This window comes from Podarcis bocagei, assembly GCF_964188305.1.
Source record: "Podarcis bocagei genome assembly, chromosome: 3".
NCBI lineage: Eukaryota > Metazoa > Chordata > Lepidosauria > Squamata > Lacertidae > Podarcis > Podarcis bocagei.
In genome coordinates this window covers 79,071,114-79,095,281 of record NC_138127.1, presented here as the reverse complement: position 1 = coordinate 79,095,281, position 24,168 = coordinate 79,071,114, and the positions used below count along the sequence as shown (strand labels likewise).

Below are 24,168 nucleotides of genomic sequence, written 5' to 3'. Positions count from 1 at the left end.
TACTACAAATTTATTTTTTTTAAGGTCACCCACTCCCAAGCAGACTTCTCAAGAGAGGCAAGTAGATAGGGGAATGCTCTAGAGTAAGCAGGAAACCAAAAAACCAAAACTAAGAGTGATTTACTGTAATAAAAACCGAAGTCTGTTCAACACAACAGACACTTTGACTCAATGAAAAGCTGACAGCTCCAGAACCCATGCCTTAAAGCACAGATTCAAGACAACAGTAGCATTTAGTTTTGCACCTACACAGCAAAAAAGAACAATATGAAATTAGATGCTAGATAGCTACTTAGCTAGCAACCTTACACATACAGTGCATTAACACAGTACAGGAATCCTGTATCTAGTGATACAAATGCAGTACTCAGAAGCAATCAGAATCCTATGAAATATTACACAATGATGCCTCAAAAAGGAGAAAAGAAACAGGTGGAGGAAGGAACCGTTCATACATAAGGCTGCAATCCTATACCTGCATAGGATTGTATTGTACACTTATTTTCCAGTTTCCCCAGCATGCTGAGAAGCAACATACCCTATGATCCCCCACCTTCACAATTTCAGCAGTTTGGGATTTATACAACAGAAAAATGTGCATTTAGGATGTAGTCCAGAATCTAATTGCTTCCTCTCTCATATATTCACACACACATATATATAGCCAATTTTATTATTATCATTTATTAAATTTATGATAGCATAAAAATATTTTTGCACTACAATATGGGGACCAAATCTATGCTCTACTGCCAGCATTGATGTCAAAACAGTTCTGTTCCTCCTAGGTTTCCCATCTGCTACTATGGCCATAAATAAGATTTTGGCACTTAAATTGTAAATATACTGGCAGGATCCCCAAAGAGCTATTCTAGACACAGGCAAAGGCTTGTGCCAGCCCAGTATACAAAACACAGCTTGTGCTAGTTTTGAGTATACAAAACACAGCTTTAGATTCCCCACAATTTAAATAGCCATTTTTCAAGCACCATGTTGGGTCAGGGGTCCACCATTCAAAAAACAAATAAAAGCGCCCTTGGGTTGCCATTTACTAAGAAGCAAATCCCATTTATTTCAACTGAACTTACTTTCAAACACAAGAAAGAGTAGGGAACTGGATCTGACCAAAAGACCAACACATTATCTCCCCCAAGCAACTGGCCCAAATTTGACAGGTGGGCAGATTATCAATAATCCAGTCTGCAGAAAGTAGTAACAAACGATGTCTTGCATCAACCATTACACAGAAGTCCAAACATCCAATTGAGCTTTCCCTCTCACCCCTACTCTCCACAGCTCCCGCTAAAAGACCAATGAGAGTACCTGAGTGGGTCAAGTTCTTGCTGAAAGCAGCAGGGATTGCATTTGGCACCAAAATAAAACAGCATCAAATACAAACTGCAGTTGGAAAGGAAAAGTCTGAAGCCATGCAGTCCCAATTGTTCCTTTGCAGTCCTGCCTTACATGTGACCCTGTTTAAAGCTATCACCAAAGGTACTCTGTTTTCAGGTGTGATTTGATACACCTGATATCATAGACATCAGATGACTGATTGGTGTGCAACCTTGACCACTTTTTGATCTGACCCACCATAAAAAAATGGTTTCCTACCCCTAAGTTAAAAATATAGCTTATGTTTACTGTAGTTTAAGGTGAACATGAGCATGCTGGTACATGTTGAGAAGTCCACAACGGACTCCACTGCCCCTCCTGGTCACACTGTGAACAGCAAACAATAAACTTTGGGATGTCATTCAAACCTGGGCTCATGATTTGTTTATGATACAAGAAGTCAAAATTATGGTTTTCTGCTTGCGATGCAGTGTGGCCCAAAGGGGAAGAGCCAAGTGTGCATGGTATCCAATTAGCATTTGAAGTGGCCACATGTCCTTTTTTAAAAAACCATGTGCCGCAACAGCACATGGAGAAGGGCCATAGTTCAGAGGTAGAGCATCCACTTTGAGGGTTCGATCCCCATCACCTCCAGTACGGCTCAGAGAAACCCAGGTTTGAAACCCTATAGAGCTGCTGTCACTCCATGTAGACAACAGTAAGCTAGTTGGACCAAAGGTCTGTAGGGCAGCTTCCCATGTGCCCTATATGCCTATGACTTTGTAACATGCAGCTCCCTTTAAATATACGCTTGCCTGCAGATATTGCAATTGTACGCGTCAATGCTATCATCTGCCTATGCTTAAATGTAACGTGAGTGATTACATAAAAATAGATAAAGGAAAACTTATTGTGCAACTAGATGCTATGCTTCTAAAATAGCATTTTAGCCCCTCACTACTTCTATGCAGCAGTCACACTCCCACATATCTAAAGCATATGGAACGGTGAGTTATCACTTCTTGGAGCAGGACTGTTTGATTTCTACTGCCTGTCCTTTGCTGACCACTAGTTAGTTTAACACAGTATCAGCCTTGCCCTCTACAAAACAGAAGGATGCAGAGATAACTGTAACAGATTAACTACGTTTCCTTACCAAGAAGTAGCAAGGGGATAATAATCATTTAAAAGGATCAGTGAAAATATATGAACCACAATTTCTACGAAAAAAGCAATTTCTGAAGTGTAGCTATATTAATAAAATCATCTCACCACTTGTGCTGAAAAGACTGCAATGGTATAGGTACAACATTTCACATGTGGTGGGTGTGTGAGCATATAAAACCCTTCTGGCAGAGGCTTTTTACAGAAACAAGCTATGTTACAGGTCAACATGTGGAATATACCCCAAGTTTGGGATTGTTAACCATTTTTAAATAAGGACAATCCAAACCTTTGTAATAAATAACTAATTACTTTGCGTTTAATAACAGCATTCCGATTACGGGGCAAAACTGGAAAGGATTGGGACACCTGTGCGTTTCTCATTAGAAACAGAATGCATGGTCAATTTATATATCAGAAAAAAATAGCAAAGAGATTACATGCATTGAATAATGCAAGTGATGTAGACGATTTTGTTGAAATATGGCATCCTTTTATAAAATACTTTACGGATCACCCTGAAGAATGACAAGCACCCAAATCATAGACTGGACTTTGGAAAACTTAACTAGACTGATCCATCCTGGATGAAGAAGGGGGGTACATTTTGTTATGATTTTATTTTTTATAATTGTTGTCATATACTGGAAATCAACAAAGTGTGGTTTTCCCCATACAAACCAAGACCAAATCTCTGCTTAGTCACAATGACCAGAGCCAGGAACTCTCTCTCAGGAATCTACCTCAAGAGGATGAAAACCACACAAACCTCTCTGAGCTGCTGGGAGGAAAACTGGGATATAAATATTGTTGCACACCATCCCAAATTGCTGAGCAGTGCAAGATTCCAGGGGTTCTAAGCGCTTTACCTAGGGTTCCCAGCATTAACAACCCAAAAGGGTCTTGCTTCTCCCAACAGGATCAGCCTTGGATTCAGACAAACATCAGGCATCAGGCTCTGCCTGCTGTTTGCTCACTCTATCTCCTAGCCAGCGTGGTGTTGTGGTTAAGGGCGATGGACTCGTAATCTGGTGAACCAGGTTCACTTCCCTGCTCCTCCACAGGCAGCTGCTGGGTGACCTTGGGCTAGTCACACTTCTCTCTGAAGTCTCTCAGCCTCACTCACCTCACAGTGTTCTTTGAGACTCCTTAAGGGGAGTGAAAGGCGGGATATCAAATCCAAAATCATCATCATCATCTTCTAGCTCACATTACTTCTAACTCTCTACTCTAAACTCTGGCTTCATTTGCTGGGGGAGCAACCCCAGCCCTTTGCCATCTGGCACAGAGTCCTCTGATCCTCTGTTCTCTTTATGGCCTATCACCCCGAGCAATCACCTCAACATAGCTTAGGCTGGTTTAATTAGCTTTTAACATTTGTTGGTTCAGGGATTAGAAGTGTCTAGCACTTCTCAAGCCTTAATTAAATTATGACACTTGTTGGGTCCAGGGATTGCAATGGTCTGGCACCCACAAACTCATAACGATATAAATGCAACGGGTTGAGGGAAACCTCATCGGGCCATCAAACAGTTGTAGTCGCTACACTTATGGGAACTGTACCAACTAACAAAAAAGAAATCACAGTAAGAACAAAACAAAAGCAAAATATTATATGTCTGGAGATCCCTCCAATGATACCTAAGAAGTAACATACTTCTTCTCATTACCTCTTTACCTCCATTCTCACCAATTAGTAAAAGGGATTAGAACTGTTACTCTATAAATAACATTTGCAGCATTTGCAAGTCACTGTAGCTGGCTTATTATGAACATGTAGATGTCACCCACTTTGTTCTTCCCCTACAGCGAGCAGGAGCAACAAATCACAATTCCTGGCTTAGTGTTACAGTCTGAACCAGGGTTCATGGTTTGTTTTGCTCTAAACAGACCAAAATGGGATGTCAAGGTTTGTTATTGGCTTACCGATCAATATGTTAGTGAAACAAAGGAATCTCTAATTCAAATGTAGGCCAGGATTTGTAGTTTGTTATTCCTGCTACAGGAGAAGCAAAGAAGGAATCATTTCTTCATTCATGATAAACTATTAACGCTGGCTTGCATAACATGTGAACTAGGCCAATAACTGAAAATGGGGAAATCTACACTTGCACCTGTCTTCATTCTGGTTGTGTGAACAGGAGAGTGTTTATATAGGCTAATATATTAAATTACTGGGGACAAGTTCTATTAGAAATAAGAGGTTAGTTAGTAAAGGTGCTCCTAGGCAAGTTCCATGATTTTTCCCAATTGCTATGTTAGTTAATTGCAGCAGTTTTGGGGGAAAAAATCTTCCTGACACTGCACATGGTATATTGAAAGCAACCCAGTGATCTTCAAGGAACAAGGACTTTGCCAAATTATTAAAATAGGGTCTAGACTCTAGAAGGAATGACAAGGGGGTGACCCCTTGTCCACAGAATTTCAGGTAATGCTGCAGGGTCAGCAATAACTTTGCTGATACTTACAACTGCCAATGTTTTAAAAATCAATAGGAGCTACCTCTTAACCCACCGACACACACAAAACATTCCCAAAATAAGGCAGGCCTTAGACGTTAGCCAGTGGTCATCAGTTGTGTCACTTTTCTCAGAATATTCAAGACAGGAATGGAAAAGTGTATCTTCCCAGCAATAAAACTAGCTGAGTGCTACGAAAATTCAATTCCCGCCCCCACAGGAAGCTTCATATTTACAACTAACACATACCTTGTGTAATGAAACAATAGTGATTATCTATGAACAGTTGATAAATAAACAAAGCATTGTTGCTTTGAAATGATTAACAGGATTTATATACAGCTTAATCATCAAAACCTGTAAGTGGTTTACATAAAATATATTCTTTGACAAATACCGAGAAAACATGGGAGATACATATGTGTACGCACTTTCCATCTGCTGCAGAAATATCCAACCCTACTTCCACAGCTCTAACATAATTTCAAAGTGGCCAGCTAACACAACACGTGGCAACCAAATTTTTGCTTTTTTGAGCTGTGCAGAAGGCTATGCAGTGCTATTATTTTCTCCTACCTCAGTTGTGCCTTAAGACACATCAGACACAAGACACATTAAGATTTTTTTAATGCAGGAAGCACTTCAGTGTTACCCACAAAATCTTACATGACTGCGATTTGCTTTGTACCTATGGATTGTGGACCTGTATGTATCCTTATCTTATGTACGTACAATTACCAAGGTACATGATACTCAGGTTTCATGTATTTCTCCACCAACAGCATTTTTCATATACAATGTCATAAAGCACAAAGTAGTCCTAAATGATTCTTAGGAACTGTCATCTTCCCAATATTCTGAAATGTTTTTTGAATTAGTCATTTTATTTTATAAGAAATATAAAACCGGTAAAAGAAACATAAGCAACCCTTGAGAAAGTATCATTTTTGAATATATGATGGGATTTACCTGAGAAATCAATAAACCATCTGACTTTATTGATGCACAATTTCTACAAAAAGAATGAAGAAGCTTCTGACTGAAATAGTGGCTTAGTTCTTGTTATACTGGAGAGTAGAAAGCCTTTTGATTTAATTACTTCCCTGAAATAACTAACCTACTTTAAATAGGCAGACTTTTTTTGGTTCCTGCTTTCTTCCATTCAATAAATCGGGGTTTCCTACCAAACACACCTCGAACGTGGTACATACATACAATCAACCAACCAACCAGCTGGCCGTAGTGCTTTTGAACTACTAACCCAATAGCCCTTCTACCTGCACAACTTGTGCTTATTTATAATCCTTCATTTCCTTGGACTTGAACTGACCACAGGGAGAAGCAGGAACTACTGGGTATTAGTTAAGTCTGCGTCTTTCTAATAAGGAAGCAATCGAAACTGGTCAGAGTTTCTGGAAGGGGAAACGTTACACGAATTTGGCAGACCAGAGGGGGAGAAAAAAGTGTAGCGCATGAGCTTCTTTCTTTCTCTCTCTCTCTCTCTCTCTCCCCCCCCCCCCCGCTCCACGAAGGCACTGGGAGGGCAGCTCTCCATTTTCTCGACGCGTTTCGCCGCGAGGGAGCAGGAACAGCAGCTCCATTTGCTGATCCTCCCGCGTCCGGACTGAGCTGCCCCATCTTAGATCGATCCCTCGAGAGCAGCTGGCCAGATCCTTCCCTCCCTCCCCGCCACATACCCAGTTTTTTTTTGGGGGGGGGGACGGAGCGCTAAAGATCCCGCCGCCGCGTGTAACTTTTTAATATTCCCCATCCTAAGCCGCGTTTCCCAACTTTTCCTCCATTGGAAGTTGGACCGGGAAGCGGCGGCGGCGGCAATCTCCGCCTGCGTTGCACCAGAGAAAAGACCAGATCTCCGGACGCAGGCAGAGGCCAAGGCACCAACCAACCCGACCCCCCCCGGGATCTAGCGACCTCGCCCCACCGGAGGAAAGTCTTCCCCCCTCCCCGCCCTGCGCCCCTTCTCTTGCAAGTTCGCGCACTTACCGGCATCATTTTGGCCCCGAACCGCATTGAGGCGACGGGTGCCGCTTCCTCCCCCTCGGGGACCGAGGAGGAGACCAATGGCTGGGGCCTGGGGAGGCGGAGCGGCCTGCCCTTCTTTGCCTAGGGACCTGTTGCGAGAGGCAGCCCGGCCCGCGCCCACCAGCGAGCTCCCTCCGGTTCCGCAACTCGCCAGGCCTGCGCTCCCTTTAGACCCGCGCCCTGAGCTTGGTCTCCCCGGAGCCCCGCTCCAGCCTCCCCTCGGACCAAGCGGCCGCCGCCCTCGAGCCCGCTCCGAAACTATCCCCCGCCGGCCCGGCAGGGAGGAGCAAGCGATCCCCGGCCCCGCCCGAGTCCCACCCCCTAAGCAGGCTGGGCTCCCGAGAAGCCGAGAGCTCCGCGCGCCGCCGCCACCGCCTCCCGCCTGCCCCAGACGCGAGCGAGGATGAGGGGAATTAGCGCCCGGGGTCAAGAGGAGAAGTTCCCGCCATTCTGGGGGAAGCGGCAGCACTTCCCGCCGCCTTTTCCTAGGGGTGTCTGCTGCCTCTTGAGCAATTGCAGTAGCAAGGTTCCTTTCACGCGCTCGGAACTTCTTCGTGGCCAGAAAACGCGCTGCAAAATGCTAAGGGAGAATTCCGCCCAGAGCATCTCGCCAACCACAAGTTGTGGCTGTGCGCTCACATTATTAGGGCATTCGTGGGTCGCGCAGATCCGATTTCACGTGAACGAGCGGTGATCCCCCGAAGGCAAATTGTGCGTTTTCGGCCCCTCCCTTTGTTTTGCTTCGGGTTGTTTGCGCTTAATTTTTGTAATTCTGCGCTCCTCCCCCACTTTTAGGTATAATTTGAGTCGGAACAGTGGTTCTCAATTGGTGGTCCACAGGGCCCAGGGGGTCTGTGTAACCCGGCCAGGGGGTCCGTGGCACATACCCATCAACTGTTGGGGACATTGTTTTGGAGGAGCCATGCTCTCACGTGAGAACAAAGCGCCCCAAAACTGGTGCCAAAAAAAAATCATTTTTGGGTGCAGTGCTCGCATAGGAGCAGGGCCCAGAAGATGCATGCACATCCCAGTTTTGTGCTGGAGGGTATGGTGGCGTGACCCTATTTGCATAACGAAAACTACCACATTTTGCAAAGTTGGGGGTCCATGACTTGGCTTTTGAAAAGCAGGGGGTCTGCACTGCAGTACTTAGCTCATTGGGAACCACTGGAGTAGACCATTTTTATACTAAAGTGAGCTGGGATATAGATTTTTGTTTGTCTGTGGAACTCGCTCCCACAGGAGGCAGTGATGTCTACCTAGATGGCTTTAAATGGGAATTGGACAAATTCATAGACAGGGGGCCTGTCAATGGGTTGCGAGCCAGGATGGCTGTGCTCTGCCTACCCAGTTGGAGTCAGTAACAGTGGCGTAGCGTGGGGGGTGCAGGGGGGGCCGGCCGCACCGGGCACAACATCTGAGGGTTAGGGGGCGCAAATTACTTGCCTTGCCCCGGGTGCTGACAACCCACGCTACGCCACTGGTCAGTAATGCTTCTGAATAACAGCTGAGGGAAACCACAAGAGGGGAGAGCACTGTTGTGCTGGAATCCTGCTTGCTGGTTTCTCACAGATATCTGGTTGACCACTCTGAGAACAAGATGCTGAATTGGATAGGGCATTAGCCTGATCCAACAGGCTCTTCTTTTGTTCTTATGGCACACATTCCTTGCATTCAAAAACAATGTATTCATTGTATACAACGGACAGGTGGAGTTTTTTAAAGTCTGTAAACATACATTACAATCTACTCCGTCTCCTAAGAGACTATGAACAAAGATGCAATTGACTAGAATCCTATTATACATACTTATTTAGGAATATGTCCCATTGAATTAAATGGTACTTACTTTTCAGTCAACATTAACAGGGTGGTACTGGAAGAGACTGTAAAAATCCTAGGACAGTGACCTTTGCATTGTAACACCAGGATTATGTAATAATCACAATTATTCTCGCACTTGTAATGTTTGACTGAGAAATGTTGACACAAACGTACCATCCTACCTATATCAAAATGAAGGGTTGGGCACTGTTGAGCTAAAAGCCTATATTGTATGCTTAAGCAAAATGCTCTATAAATATTGTCACAGTCCTCCCCCCTTTTTCCCCCTTTATTTAGTTTCACGTATCAGAACTTACATGGCTGCTGTCTACAACTTTTGTGTCTTTCTTTCCCCCCTCAATAAACATGTGTTCTGGTTGACGGTTTATTCTCTTTTTCTCAGTGCTTTTTTGTTGTTGTTAAAAATGAGGTACCAGTACTTGCATCCTGGTAAAAGTGTCATAGATGCCAGCACTAAATGGATCTCATGGGCAGCAAAATAAGGGTGACAGTATTCCACACCAGTGACCATCACACAAAGAAAAACACTATCTACATTGAAGTACGGTAAGTCCCATTATGCTCAGTGGGGCTTATACCCAGGTAACTGGAGATATGAAACCCTATAACCACTTACCTGGGAACTTAGTTCTACCAGTTAAGACTAGGGAATGGCTCAGGTTTTATGTTAGCATTTTAATGTTTGTGATATTTGACTTTGTCTGGCATGCCCCTATAGCATGGAGTTGCTTCACTAGCCATTTGGGGCTATTTGCTCTGTTGGCAAATGGTTTCTTAAGGAGTGGTCTTATCACTGGCTCCTTCAAGCAAGCAGGGACCACCACCACCCCTTACAAGGGAGGCATCAAATCACCTATCCAGACCCAGCCACCTATGGCCTCTCTGTAAGCTTTTCATCAGCCATGAGCAAGGGGCAAGAGCACAGGTGGTCAAACCAAACACCTTGTCCACATCCTCAAGCCTTACTAACTGAAGCTCATCCAACGTAACAGGACTGGGCAATGTTCTGGACACATCTGCTACAACAGCACAGTCAAGGTGCAGGCAGATACAAGTGATTTTATCCTCAAAATGCTTTGCACACAATTTGAAGTGAGATGTGTGATGTAGTTGTTCGAACAGCTAATAATGTGAAAACCTTATTTAAACATTAGTGTAACCAGTTGTTGTACAATTTATCAATGATATGGTTATTTAGCAGCACTCTTCACGAGGTGCCGTAAAGAGCCCTCAGGGAATAAGCTGAAGTGTTGCAGTTGTGTGAGTAGGCAGGCAGAATAGTTTACAGGGATGTAAATGAAGAAGAAGAGTTTGGATTTGATATCCCGCCTTTCACTCCCTTTAAGGAGTCTCAAAGCGGCTAACATTCTCCTTTCCCTTCCTCCCCCACAACAAACACTCTGTGAGGTGAGTGAGGCTGAGAGACTTCAGAGAAGTGTGACTGGCCCAAGGTCACCCAGCAGCTGCATGTGGAGGAGCGGAGACGTGAACCCAGTTCCCCAGATTACGAGACTACCGCTCTTAACCACTACACCACACTGGCAGATAATATCTTCTACTGGAACTCTCATAATGTCATAGATAGTACTCTTAAATTTAGTGATGAATGTGGGCTATCTTTTCCCAGCTTCCCATAACGTTTTGAATGCCTGTCTGTTCCTGTTTGCTTTCACCACTGTCATGACTGCATTGGGAGCTTAATTAAAAAACAGAAAAACCACATGAATAGCAAAGGCAAAAAGTAGTCAGAGACGGGGAAAGGAAAAAAAATGCCTCTGGTGGATTTCTTGGCATCAGAGTATCTCTTAGCCTGTACCTCAGTCTCTTTTCACGTAGTTTCTAGAGTTTCAAATAATGATTTAGAAAAGTGGAGAGCTGCAGTAGTGAGAGTAACCATACAAACCATCCTTGTGAGTGTGTGTGTGTGTGTGTGTGTGTGTGTGTGTGTGTTTGTAGGAAGGAAGGAAGTGCAGTATAGGTGAGGCATGATAACAGTTATCCAAGAGCTTTATCATGCACACAAATGCTAATTTACCATATCAGTACAGGGTAATCTTTTTTTGAACATTTTCCATTTGAAGACTAAATTGGGGCGGCATATAATCCAGACTGGCAAAGAACCAGATGGCACAGATTTAAATTAAGGTCCCAAAGTGTGAATAAGCCTGAAATTCATAATGCCAATGGGGAAGGTGGGGTGGGGAGGAGATAAGTAGCACTGCCATCTATTACCAAAATATAGTTACACAATTTGAGAAGAATTCAGATTTTGAATGGAGAATTAGAAGTCTGTTCTTTTTGTAGCAGCTATGCAGTCATATTATTATTATTATTTTTTAAATCCCTTTCACCCTAAATCAAATTTCCCCCTAAATAATAACTTTCCCAATATTTACAACAAATTATAGTTTCCAGCTATGATCAGACTCAGGCTTTTCCTCTCTGTGCTGCTCAAAAACATGCCCTGAAACAAGTACTGTGCAAGCTTTATTGAGAATACGGTAACAGGAACAGGCAGGTAGAAACCAATCCCAGTTTAGTACGATGTGCAAATGTATCATCTTAGAACAGTGAGTACCTACTTGTACATTACTTCACACAGAGATGAATCTTCATGTTCCTAACAGCATGCACCTTGCAATGGGACGGGTGCAAGTGTCAGAACGAGGAAATAAACATGTGAGAGTTTGATCTGGTTCAAACCCGCCATTCACATGTGAGCAAGCCAGCCTCAATTATCCAGTTCAAAAAGCCTTATCGACTATGCTGCTGGATTTATGCCTTAAGTCTTAGAGCCAGGGTCTTTTTTCAGCAGGAACTCACCAGAACTCCATTCTGGCACCTCTCAGCTGGGAGCCATTGCTATTCTAAGAGAACGAGGGAGGTGTTCATGGTAAGTTATGGCACATCTTTTTATAGAAAAATAGCAGTGCTTAGAGCATTTTAAGAAGAGGAAGAAGACATGCAGGAGCCCTTTCCAAGAAATATAACACAACATGAGCAGTGAAATGTTATGAGTGCCTGTTATGGTTGTAGGAATTATTTCTGCCTAGGGGTAATGGCAGAATGAAGAGGAAAAGGCCCGTACTTCAGTGGCAGAGCAATTGATTTGCAGGCAAAAGGCCCCAGCATCTCAGGTATGACCAGGAAAGGCTCCTGTCTGAAATCCTGGAGAACTGCTGCCCATGATTTCCCAACCATCCCCCCACCCCAAGGGCCACTTGAAAAATGCTGAGGGTTTTGGCAAACCACTTGATTTTTCTGGCTGTTGCAGCAATTGTAGCACAATTTTCTCAATCCTGCATGATTTTAAATTTTATCTATTTATGCAATATACCCGAATGTGTGATCCGTTCTCAGTTCCTAACTAGAAGAATAAATTTCCATATAGCTCTTCACCAGCTGAAAACTATTCTGGTCACATAGAAAAGCAATCAGATGACCACAGCTGCTTGAAAGGTGACTAGAATTTGCTGCATTATCAAGGAAGGTTATATTTCCAGAGAAGACAAGAGGAAGTTTTAAAAGCAAGAGCTCTCAGCAATTGCAACAGCAATGAAAACCGAGCTTCCCAGAGAACTGTAGCCTGTCAAATCTCCAGCAATTTTTGACTTGGCAAGACAGCGGAAACATGAAGCAACACCATTATGTCATCAGCAGTGCTTTTCATTGGCTAAACCCCAAGAGCGTATCTTAGCAACGCCTGGAACAGTCAAAACACTACAATTAACTCTTTCATTTGTGTTATATAAACAACAGTGAAATTTTCTTGTAGTTTAAAATTGCAACCTTTTTTTTCTAATAACAGCAATAATCAAATAAAACGTTTTGAAAGCAGCATTGACTTCTCCGTCAAGATGAACAACCATGTAATTTTTAGTCTGTAACAAACATTTCTGAAACTGTTTACCTGTCTTACTTTAGAATAGGATGTGGCTACACTCAACATTTCACAGGGCAGCTTAGATGAAATTAAGTATCCTATAGTATCTCTAAAAACGTATTGAAAGTTTTTGAAAGTTCTGTACTGTAGTTTGTTGCTGCAGAGCAGTCATCAAATGCTTATGCTATAGTCAAATGGTTACTATTTAATGTCCTTCAAAACTTTGTCATTTACGTAATTTGTAAGAGAGAGCACATATATGTGTGTGTTCACAAGCCCCAAACATACTTGAAACTCAGCAAGCTATAATTGCATTAACATCAGTTGGGCTGTAATAATTATACACACTTATCTGGGAGTAAGTCCCATCCAGCGAGATAGCTCTAAAATTCTGGAGCATTCTGTTCTGTTAGCTGAGTGTAACCAAAGCTTATGCCACAATAAATCTGTTAGTATACGGTGCCACAGGGTTCCTTGCTGTTTCCATCTGCAAAACCCCTGCTTCATCCTTTGGTCTCCAGCTTGCTGCATTTGCCTGTGATGTAAATTAAATGTTACAGGCACAACAATCCACATTCCTCTTCCTCAAGCTTCACAAAACCACAAATGCTCCCTAGTGGTTTGTACGGATACTTCAAGTGCATTTCTGAAGTTTCCTGCACAGAGGATCAATACAACACTGAGGACACTTGTTGCTTTGTTAGCGTCTTTTAGTGAGAAGAGGATGTTTGGTTTGTTAATTAAAAATATTTGTAGCCTGCCTTTCCATTCACCATGAATCCACAGAGCGACTTGAAGTTAAAACACCAGGCATAATAAAAAACAACATTTTTAAAATACATAAAGCAGACAACAGATAAAAGGAACAGATTCCTGATAGACAATTCATCAAAAATAAGTAAGATCAACAGCATCAATATTATGCAGCCAAGAAGCCCCAGTAAAATCACCTCACATGAGAAAGGCACCAGGCAAGAGATAAGATCCTATCCTATATGCCTGCCTCTCTCACACACTTGTTGTTCCACAGGAACACTTAAAAAGACTTCTGAAGATGATCTAGGCATCCAGGTATACTCAAACGCAAGAAGGTGATTGAATATTGTGGTTCCAGGCTATTTAGGACTTTAAAAATCAAAAGTAGCCTTTTGAGTTGGGGAAGAAAGATGAAGGAAAGTTAGTTAATAGTGAGTGGCATAGAGTATGATTATCTCCCCATGTCAAATTGCATGTGTATGGTTAGTGCTGAAGTGTCTTAGAACGAAAGCTATCAAGGTTAACAGGTGTCTGAAAGTCACATTACAGGTTAATTGCTCTTTCCCTTGATTTGCATTAAATGGGGCTGGGAGAAAACTGGGGTGCCAGCTTTAATAAAATAGGGGGGCTCAGGTAAGCCCTGCCCCATATGATATGGTGCACATGACATGGTGCGCACACACCATTTGAATGGCAATGCCCATCAACTGGGGGGGGCAGCCCCCTCAAATATTTTGTGGGAGGGCCCAAGCCCCCTTGACCCTAGGAGTTGTCTCCTATGCTGGGTAGAAAGAATGAAGCAAGGATCAAGGCCATTACAGGAGCAGAACAATGCAGTAAAGGAGTCCCAGTTTCCCTGATTTCCTAGCAAAATCCTGGGCAATACAGCCTAGAATGTAAAGAGTGTTCTAGCCAGTCAGGCTATGGCTTGCCCAGAGCTAATCACAATGTCCTGCAAACAGATTAGAAGATGATTATTTCATCAGCACAAATGCGCCAAAGGGGCTGAGCAATTAATTGCTCAATGACACAAGGCATGATCACCCAATTTTAAGACAATTTTATTTTAGAGGAATAGCTGAGCTCTCATGCTGCCCTTCATTGAAAGCAGCGAGAGTTAATGAGTGCTGCTGAATATTGTTTTTTTTTTTAATCTCTCCTAGGGCTTTGCCCTCCCCCCAAAAAGCTCAACAACTTTTTCCCCTCCATATTTTCACTTTTTGAAATATGGCAATCCTATCTCCTGCCTTTCGCCCCACCTGCAAATAGATCAAGAGGAGTTACGTATCCCATTCCCCAGTACCACTGCTCTGATCCAATTCCGTGCCCGTGCCTCTGTGCCTTTTTTAATTTAAACAAAATAATAGGAGATCGGATCATGCATCCTCCTTATCAGAAGTGGGTTGGTCGTCTTTTCTCACACTCTAGACCTTTCCTGTTTAGCACCACACACACACCCTTGATGTAATTTAGCTGGTTTTAATTACTATTATTATAAATGTTTACCTAATAATTGTTTTCATATGTAGGGATGACATCATGCACAAACATCATTCAGATGGGATTTTAGAGCAGGCCCCAGCACCTGGCATTCTTGGGCGGCTGCCAAGGCCCCAGGGCCCTGTCAGGGCCCCTGTTGATTTTTCCCTGGGCCCTTTTCTTGGTCTAGTGCTGCAAGTAGTGCCAAGTGACTCAGACCTCCTGCCATTTAAATTTCCCACAATGCCCTGGAACAATACGACTGTGAGAGCATTGTGGAAAATTGAAATGGTTATTAGACCCAGTCACATAGTGCTGTTGCTAGAAGTATACTTTGCTGCTGTCGCCCATTGCTGCCAAGTGCACCTTCTGATAGAGAAGGGGGCTCCCTAGAGAGCACTTTGTCCATAAACCCCCTCAATTCTGAAGCCAACCCTGTAAGATCTGAGTTTGAGTTCTCCATTCTGATTGTGTTAATTCAATTTGCAGGCTGGTGTTTGCCCTGCCCCCAGTACAATATTAAAACATGATTGCTTATATATTCTTTGAAATCTATACGCAATGTCCAGTATAAGAGATGCTACCACTCTGGCCTATTTAAAAGCTATTATCACTGACTGACCTAAAAATCCGGCCCCAAATAATATGAAGGATTTTATGAATATATCTAGTCACATACAGTGGCGTAGCGTGGGTTGTCAGCACCCGGGGCAAGGCAAGTAATTTGCGCCCCCTAACCCGATAGTCCCTCGCTCTCTCTCCGCACCGCACCGCACGCCTGGCACCTCCCTCCTCCACAGTGGGCGGCGACCCGGCGGCTCGGATCAGATTCGCACAGCCAGCACTGCAGTGAGAGAGAGTGAGTGAGCCAGGTAGGGGCAGAGAGCTGCGAGTGCGAGCGCCCCCAGATGTTGCACCCGGTGCGGCCGGCCCCCCCTGCACCCCCCACGCTACGCCACTGGTCACATATAACCAATATACTTAACTCTAATTAATGCATGAAGTGGTTAAGATCAAGATGTCCTGCCAGGCTTAGCAAGGCCTTCCTCCTCACCTTGGGAAAAAGGATTTTCAGGCCTTTGTTCTTTAATTCCACCATGAGACCCCTACAAGTAAACTGGATGCTCCAAGCTTAGACTATGTGGCTTATGCAAGCTTTCTTTGTGTTTATATACAAATGATTTAGGACAACCATTTTTGGAACCTAAGTCATACTGCCTATCTTTTCTTGCTGCTGTATGGAAAAGCACTTGAATCTGACCTTTGAAGAGTTTGTTAGTAAACCATTTTTAACTTACCAAATGCGTGGTCTCTTTTTAACTTACCACACAAATGTGTGAGGAACTTTGGAAGTAGCTTAGAAGGAGATATTTTAAAAGTCTAAATTGCCTATATTTCCACACTTTACTTTGATGCATGTTTTCCCCAGTGTATCAGATTACTCCCATATCAGGTAAACCCAAATTTACAAGAGAAAAGCATCAGATTTGTGTTGTTTAAGGGTAACATTCTTTGCATTCCCATTTAATCGGAGTAGTCCAAACAGTAAACTCTGGTGTGGACAAGCACTAACAGAGTTCTGCAAAAACCTTTGATTAAATAAAAATTAAATAATACTTAAAGCTGGTTCAGAAAGGAGAGTATTTTTGATGCTGTAAGCAGTTCCACAGCTATCAAGACATATTCAGTGATAATGTTAATCTGAACAACAGCTGAGTCTCAAAACATTTTCCTATCCTCCTCCTTCATAAAGGATGGGTCATATTCCTCCTATTTATTTATTGGGAGCTTCCAAACTATCATTATTTTTGGGTGGGATTCAATCAACAAATTAAGATTGCCCAATTAAGGTTGATATAGCACTCTTGTTGAGTTTTTGCAATAAGGAAAGTGATGGGAAATTGTACTGATCAGGGTGAGAGAATTATTGCTTGCTGTAATACTGCAATGTCATATAGCCTCCCCACAAACAAATCAGGATGAGTGCTCAATAAACAGGTCACCTGGAAGTGACTGCTTTTTCTCAAGAACAGTCTGCACAGTCAATATGTGTTTTTATATATCTGTAGTTGTTGGACAACAGCTTGCCCAGAGAACCTCAGGTCAAGTGTGCCTTTCAAAATATTTGGGAACACACAACTACTACTTGATGATGTTTAAGCACTGTAAAGATGGTGAACATGTAACAAACATGCAAGTCACATGTTAACATACTTCATGCAATTGTGTGGTAGCAATTTTGGGCATTGTGAGCAACCATTAACATCCTATGTTTAATTAGTGGGTTAGCCCATTATTTCCAGTGACTTCCCGAGTCTAAGAAGACATTGCCACAAAATTAACAGGTAGCTTAGCTGTCTAGCTAATTATGATGCTAAGCAGTGGATCCTCCCAAAATCTTTTTCTGGCTGACAGTAATATCTGTCAGACGTCTTTGCCTTTTATTGTTTAGTATTTGATGCCTGTACATTAGAGAGTTATAAGTATTTAAAAGTAGTAGGAGATAATTTGAGCTCTTCTTTGCAATTTATTATTGTTATACTGCGAACACATGGCGGACTTGCCATATTTTCTTAACTACATGTGGCTAACTTGGCATGAGATCTGCTTTTCAAACATGGGTTCCTGGAGGTGGGGAAGCACTCTGCATATTCTCAAAGGCAACCTGTTTCCTTATGCAATACAGAATGTCTAGGGTGATGTAGAAAAAACCTGTTCCTTTTCCCTTATGGGGTATCCAAGAGCCCGTATAGAGTCCTTAAGTGGGTTCCCCATCGGTAGGAGAAAATAACAGAGGCCAACCAGAGAATATTGAGAAGCAAAGCAGCTAGTAAGCCTGATCTTTGTTAAACTGTTGCAACAGGGTCCTCACTCACCACATGCAGGAGGGAGGAAGAACCCAGAACAATGGTGTGCAACCCCTTATATAGACTTTTGAAATTGCCCACCCTGTAGCTCAAGACCACCCCCAAAAACATCATACGTATATCACAGAAGGAGGCAGTCTGCAACAGAAATCCTGCCTCCCAGGATACCTGACAATGGTCACTGATTGCTTTCCTTGGGCAGCCTGGCCATTCTTTTGTGATGGTAAATACTTTAATTCCTGAATCCAGGTCACAGGGCCACCCAATTCATACACAAATACCGTATGCCCTAAAGACAGGCAAGCAAAAGACAATGGAGAGGCTTTCCGGTTTTTTCCCTCTTTGCAGAGAAACATTTGAGGTCAATTTGGGAGAGTCAAAATGGTTTCAGGACTGTTCTCCTGTACTATTTCAGACGCGTGGTTTATATACTTATGTGTTTGCCTTGTAAATTTATGAACATTTAATTTATATATTTGAGACCTTAAATTCTTATGACAGAGGTAAGGGTTGCCAAAGTTTTTAGGCCCCAGAGTACACTTGGATTTTTGATTGCTTAGGGCGCTACCCCTCTGGTCCATTGTCTCTTGGAACAGTGCCCCCTACCCCCCAAGAGAGAGAGAGAGAGATAGATTTTGCTTTCTCAATTAACCTGAGTCTTGAAAAGCACATAAAGCTGAAAAAGAAGGGGGAAACGTCCCAACTTCCTCCTTAACCTCTACATACCGGTACTTTCCAAAGAGAAAAGGGTAAACGCTCTCATCACCTCATGACCACGTTGGCAGCGGGGGGGGGGCACTCAAAAGTTTAATGAGCAGCAGAGGTGACCATTGCCTGATGCCTTAAGTAGCTCTGTCAGGAACTATTTTCCCTATAGCTGTATAGGGGAGAAGAAGATAACTATGGTAATTTGTGATTTCCTAGGCTCCTGCTTCTTTATCTGGGTCTGGCTCAATGGGGGGGGGGGAGTGTCGATTTACCTTAATCTAAGATGCTGTGACAAAAACTCTAGCAAAGAGTTAAAAATACATAGATGCTGCCAATTCTACCTTGCAGTAAGTAACAAAGTGTCCTGCAACCTGTCCTACCTTGAAATGGCTGGAAGGTACAACCCATTTGCCACAGATACAAACTTTTCAGCTCCGTTTTAGGGCTTTTCAGCCGGTGTCAGCAATACTGAGCTAGATACAACAATGGTCTGACTTTTAGCTTTCTATGCTCTGGCCTGTGGTAAATTTTTAAAGAGAAGGGCAAAGAAGGAAAAGCAAAAAGATTAAGTATACTGTATTTGCCAAGCTAGGAAACTCCCAGATGTTTCAAGTACAGTGGTACCTCGGGTTACATACACTTCAGATTACATACACTTCAGGTTACAGACTCCGCTAACCCAGAAATAGTGCTTCAGGTTAAGAACTTTGCTTCAGGATGAGAACAGAAATCGTGCTCCGGCGGCGCAGCAGCAGCGGGAGGCCCCCATTAGCTAAAGTGGTGCTTAAGGTTAAGAACAGTTTCAGGTTAAGTACGGACCTCTGGAACGAATTAAGTACTTAACCCAAGGTACCACTGTATGTGATGTAGGCCTCACAGCACAATGTCATATATTTGGCTTATTGATTAAACTTTGAGTATATTATAAAAGATAATAAATATTCGATTTATGTTACTGTCTAAGAGCATAAGACCAAAGCCAGGTATACTTAGACAGAGTTGGTTACTTAAACAGGTCTCCCCTAAGATACTCACCAGCATACTATCTGTCATCTCGGCAGGATGCATGCTGTCCATTGTTAGTAATCTGGAGTACAGAAGCTCTTTTGCCAAGTTGCATCACACACTAGTCGTCAAATCATCCATCACCTCTCTGAGCACCACATTTGCTAGCTGGATGCTTGAATTCCCAGGAAGAACCTGTTTACTGCACTGCCACCCTAGCAAAAGGGAGTGTGAGCCTAAAGTGTTATGCAACTATGAAGGCATTGCAACAGAAGAGACAGCCTCTCAAGAGTAGGAACATCCTAAACCACTAATAAGTGGTTTTCAGTGCCACCTCTTTATTCATTTATTCAGCAGCCCATACAAATAGAGCATCCTGTCCCCCCCCCCTCACTAGAATTGCCACCTATTTATTCCTGCTTATTCATTGCCGCCTATTTATTCATAAACAGCCCGTGCAAACACTGTTGTTGTTTTTCACATGGGTCTTGAGCCACACGTCATCTGAACTGGCACATAATTGTATTGAATCCACTTTAGTCTTCAAGTCTTTTGTGGGGCTAATGCAGCTAGCAATCCTACGAATGCTTATTTAGGAGAAAGCTAATTGAAACTTAATTCTGAGTAACTATCCTTAGGCTTGCCCTGCACATGGTTTTCCGTGGAGCAATCCTATACTTATAACATCAGAAGGTAAGTTTGATGCAGTTAAGTGGGAATAAAATTGAAGTCCAACTTTTGTTCTTGGTCCATCTTACATACTGAGACTCAGTCAGTTTGTGATTTCATGGAGCATGTTGACTCAGGAGTAAGAGCCACTGTATTCAGTAGAACTTACTCCCAAGTAAGTATGCATAGGAAGAGGAGAGGAATCTCTTTCATGTCAAGGTCCTTTTCCCTCTGGGAAAACTGGTTGAGAGTCAGGAAGGAGGCAGAATAAGGTTGAGGAGAAGCTGGATACACAAAAGGGAAATCAGGGTTGACTCCATCCTATCTACTTAGGTTGGCTGAGTTTTGCTCTCAGGGCACCTGTGCCTATTACACCTATATGGTTGTAAAAACAATTCTGTCACTGAAACACTTTCTGTCCCACATAAACTTCTTAGGATCTCTAGGGTGTGAAAAGTTCTCTTTTAATTGAAATATGCCTGCTGAGTCTAGAAAGGTGTTTCCTTCAGGAGTAATCAATGTGAGCTTTTATTCATGTATTTTATTTAAAACAATTTATAAACCACTTAATTAAAAAAAAATCTCTAGAGTATACAATATAAAAAACCAACAATGTAATTAAAACAGAAATACAACACAAAACCAGTAAAACGGTAGTATAAAAGCATGTTAAAACCAACCAAAACAGGATTTGAGGGGATTCAAACGAATAAAAACAGGGTCCAGTCTTACAGATCAAGGAAAGCTTGGGTGGAAATTTTAAAAGTCTTTAGAATAAAGACACCTAAAAATAAATAAATACCCTTGTGGTGACAAGTTCCAAAGATAGACTTCCGGGTTAGCACCATCGGCAATGGCGGAGTTCCTCTGACCGGGAGGAACCCGCTCCGTGAAAATCGGGTCTTGCCGCCGCGGCGAAGGCGGAGACCCTTTAAAAATCCCAGGCGGAGGAAGCCTGGGAACATGGGATTCGGCTGACACCAGGAGCGCCTCCCCTACTTGCAGGGAAACCCCTTTTCAGGGATCCGAAGCGACGTGGGGTGAGTGGTGCGGTGTTTTGAATCGACTGCTACTTTTATGGAGTGAAGCCGCACAGCCGTTGCCGGAGAGCGCTGACTTTTTCCTGTGGACAATTGGACTCTAAACGAGTACCCGTGAGTAAAACGGAAAATTGGATTAAGAAACATTTTAATTTGGCACCGAAGCAGGAAGGTTCTAAACAGGAAGTCCGCCTTCCACTTTTTGTAAATAGACTGAAGCAAAAATTTGCAAGCTAAAGTCTGGAAAGTCATATATAAAGGACTAAATTTCCTTCAGTTATAACCATCAAACCCCCTTTTAGAAGCAGGAGAAAAGGGGGGAATTTTGATTGTTCAAGCCTGCAGGAGAGAGAGAGTAAAGAAAGATAAATTTCCACCGTCTCAAACCTGGGAACGGGGTGCCAGAGACAGAAATTCTTGGGGAAGCTCATTGACTGTGAATGGAACGTCTTTTGACAGATAGTTAAAAAAACCCAGAAACAAACTGATTCCAATGTTGCCTTTTGCAATCAAAAGATACAAAATATATGAAAAATGAAAGCAATTTTCTTTTGTTGGACCTGTCTACAAAAGATGGATACAAATAGAAATTGTCTCCTCTAGAGGGAGCTTGTTAAATTGTTGCTGGAGTCGATCTGGGGATTTTACAGCTGCAAGATTAGGATCGTGAGACCAGACTCTGGCCTTGAATAAAAATGTGTTTAGAAGAAGTTTTGGTGCTTGCTTTTTGCAAGACAAGCGCTTTGTTGGAGCAGATGCATGAGAAGATGGATTTGATGACTGTTGCAGTCAAAAACTTTGGACAAACGGTGAATATTCATATAGAAACCATCCAGGAACCAACTCAGGAATTTGTTTTGACAGGGCAAGTGCAAGTGCAGAAGATAATGGAGGAGGTCGCTGTTGAACCTCAAGTAACACAAATGGAGAGACCCGAGGCCCTGCAGGAGCATAAGCCGCTGTTTTTGAAGATTGAATCTGGAGTGGGCCAGGGGGGGTCTGGAGTTGTGGGGGCTTTTAATTTTGTAGGGTCTTTGAAACATGCTTTTAAATACTTTTTGGACTACAGTGCTGAGTGTGGGGAATGGGACTGTGGGGAATGAGCTGATCTGCTGAGGGGAGATGGAGATATTTTTGGGTCGGAGTCTCCCCGAGTTCTATTCCTCAATGAGAAAGGAAAGAAACTAAGAAAAAGATCAACAGAAGACAAGATAAAGTGCAGGTATAAACAAGAAGAAGATCTGCAGAAGGAGCATGGAAGAGACTTAAGAGCCTCGGACACAAGAGCACCAGGTTGATGGACTAGATGGAATGGACAGTAAGGACTGACATAACCCGAGACCAGGAAGAAGAGACGTTGGATGAAGATTGGAAGAAAGTTTTTTTAAAAAAAAATTATTTTGAGAATTAGTGTAAAACTAATGAGTATTAGGAAAAATGTTGGAATGAAATTATTTGGCTTTAGTAGAAATGATACAAGGAGTTATGTATAAATAAACATTAAGTTTTAAGCTTTAAGGTATTTTATGGTAAGATAAGGTTAAAATAAATTAAGGTAAATTGAATGACAGAACACAGTGAAAGATAGCAAGGATTTGCTGAGTGAATTAATATGTTAGACCGTTAAGATAAATTACTTAACAAAAATTGAGAAAGATGGAAAGAATTTGCTGGAAAAATTAAGTAAACTAGAATACAAAAAGGGAGGTGTGAGGTCGAGGAAACAAGCAAATGAAAGATAAAGATATGGAGTATTGGATGTGTGTTTTTTATTGTTGTATTGTTGTATTGGTTTTTATGTTTTGTATTTTTCTTTTTTATGTATTGAAATGTATGTCTTGTTGAATTTTTTGTTGTTTTCCTCCCCCCCCTGTAATTTCTAAACCTCTAATAAATATTTTTAAAAATAAAAGACAAGTTCCAAAGATATACCAGCACCAGGCCATACCAGCTAAGTGTTATAATTGCACTCTGTTAGTGTAACTCTGTGGGTACAAGAGCCCAAAATGCGTGGCGGTGGGCATAGGGCAGCAGAGGAGCAGGAATCATAGATTTGTAGAAAAGGGACCACAAGGGTCATTTAGTTCAACCCTCTGCAATGCAGGAATCTCACCCAAATGGGGCTCCAACCCACAACCCTGAGATTAAAAGTCTCATGCTATACCGTCTGAGCTATCTCTCAACCTGAGCTTGTTTAGCTCTTGGTCCAACTGTAATACTGTGGGGAGGGGGTATTGTTTTTGTTTGTTATTATGGCATGCATTTTTGTGTTTTCATATTATAAACCACTCTGATCTTTGGATGAAGGATGGCGTAGAATAATAATAATAATAATAATAATAATAATAATAATAATAATGATGATGATGATGATGATGCAATGTGGGGGCTCAGCATGTGAGCCTTGATGAGTCACAAAGACCTGGGTTTGAATCTTGCCTCACCCCACCGCCCACTCAAGAGAAAGCCTTGTGGGAGGGGGAGATGTGCTTTCCTCCGTTCCCCTCCTTCCTCTCTGCCCCACATATTTACAGTATAGTCTGAGATCCTTTCAGCTCCCAGTCCTATGCTGAGGAGTTAAATTTGAGGCCTTATGCCAGGAGCACAAGACATTGCCTCGCACCCTATCAGGTTGTTGGGATACCTAGCTCAATATTGCCTCCATCTGGCTTTGCCAACATGGTGCCCACCATGTCCTGCCAAGGTGCCTGCCAATCTTCCCTTCAACCCCCCTCCCCCCCAGTTCAGAAGTCAAACTCTTTTAAGTTTGATGGAGCTGCCCCAGTTTTCTCTCTTTACTAACCCCCAGGGCTGGCCTGAAGCCTCCAGGTTTGCCTCCCATCCCCTCTAGTGGCAGGATGGTGCTAAGGCCACACATGCACATCCATCACTTGGTGTACATTACACGATGGCTTGCA

General features: G+C 42.7%; 1 protein-coding gene across 2 annotated transcripts in view; it reads right to left on the bottom strand.

Annotated features, from left to right (window-relative positions):
• Window positions 1-19,589, bottom strand: part of TP53BP2 (tumor protein p53 binding protein 2) — a gene marked incomplete at its 5' end in the record, with an annotated part of 68,119 nt that extends 48,530 nt beyond the window's left edge. The window contains one exon of one of the 2 annotated variants that reach the window (XM_081186361.1): window positions 19,572-19,589. In XM_081186361.1, the coding sequence (XP_081042487.1) occupies window positions 19,572-19,589 (18 nt within the window). Of the gene's footprint in view, window positions 1-6,959; window positions 7,265-19,571 lie in introns of those variants that run through there. The other variant, XM_081186360.1, reaches the window with a different exon arrangement.
• Window positions 19,590-24,168: the final 4,579 nt, after the last annotated feature.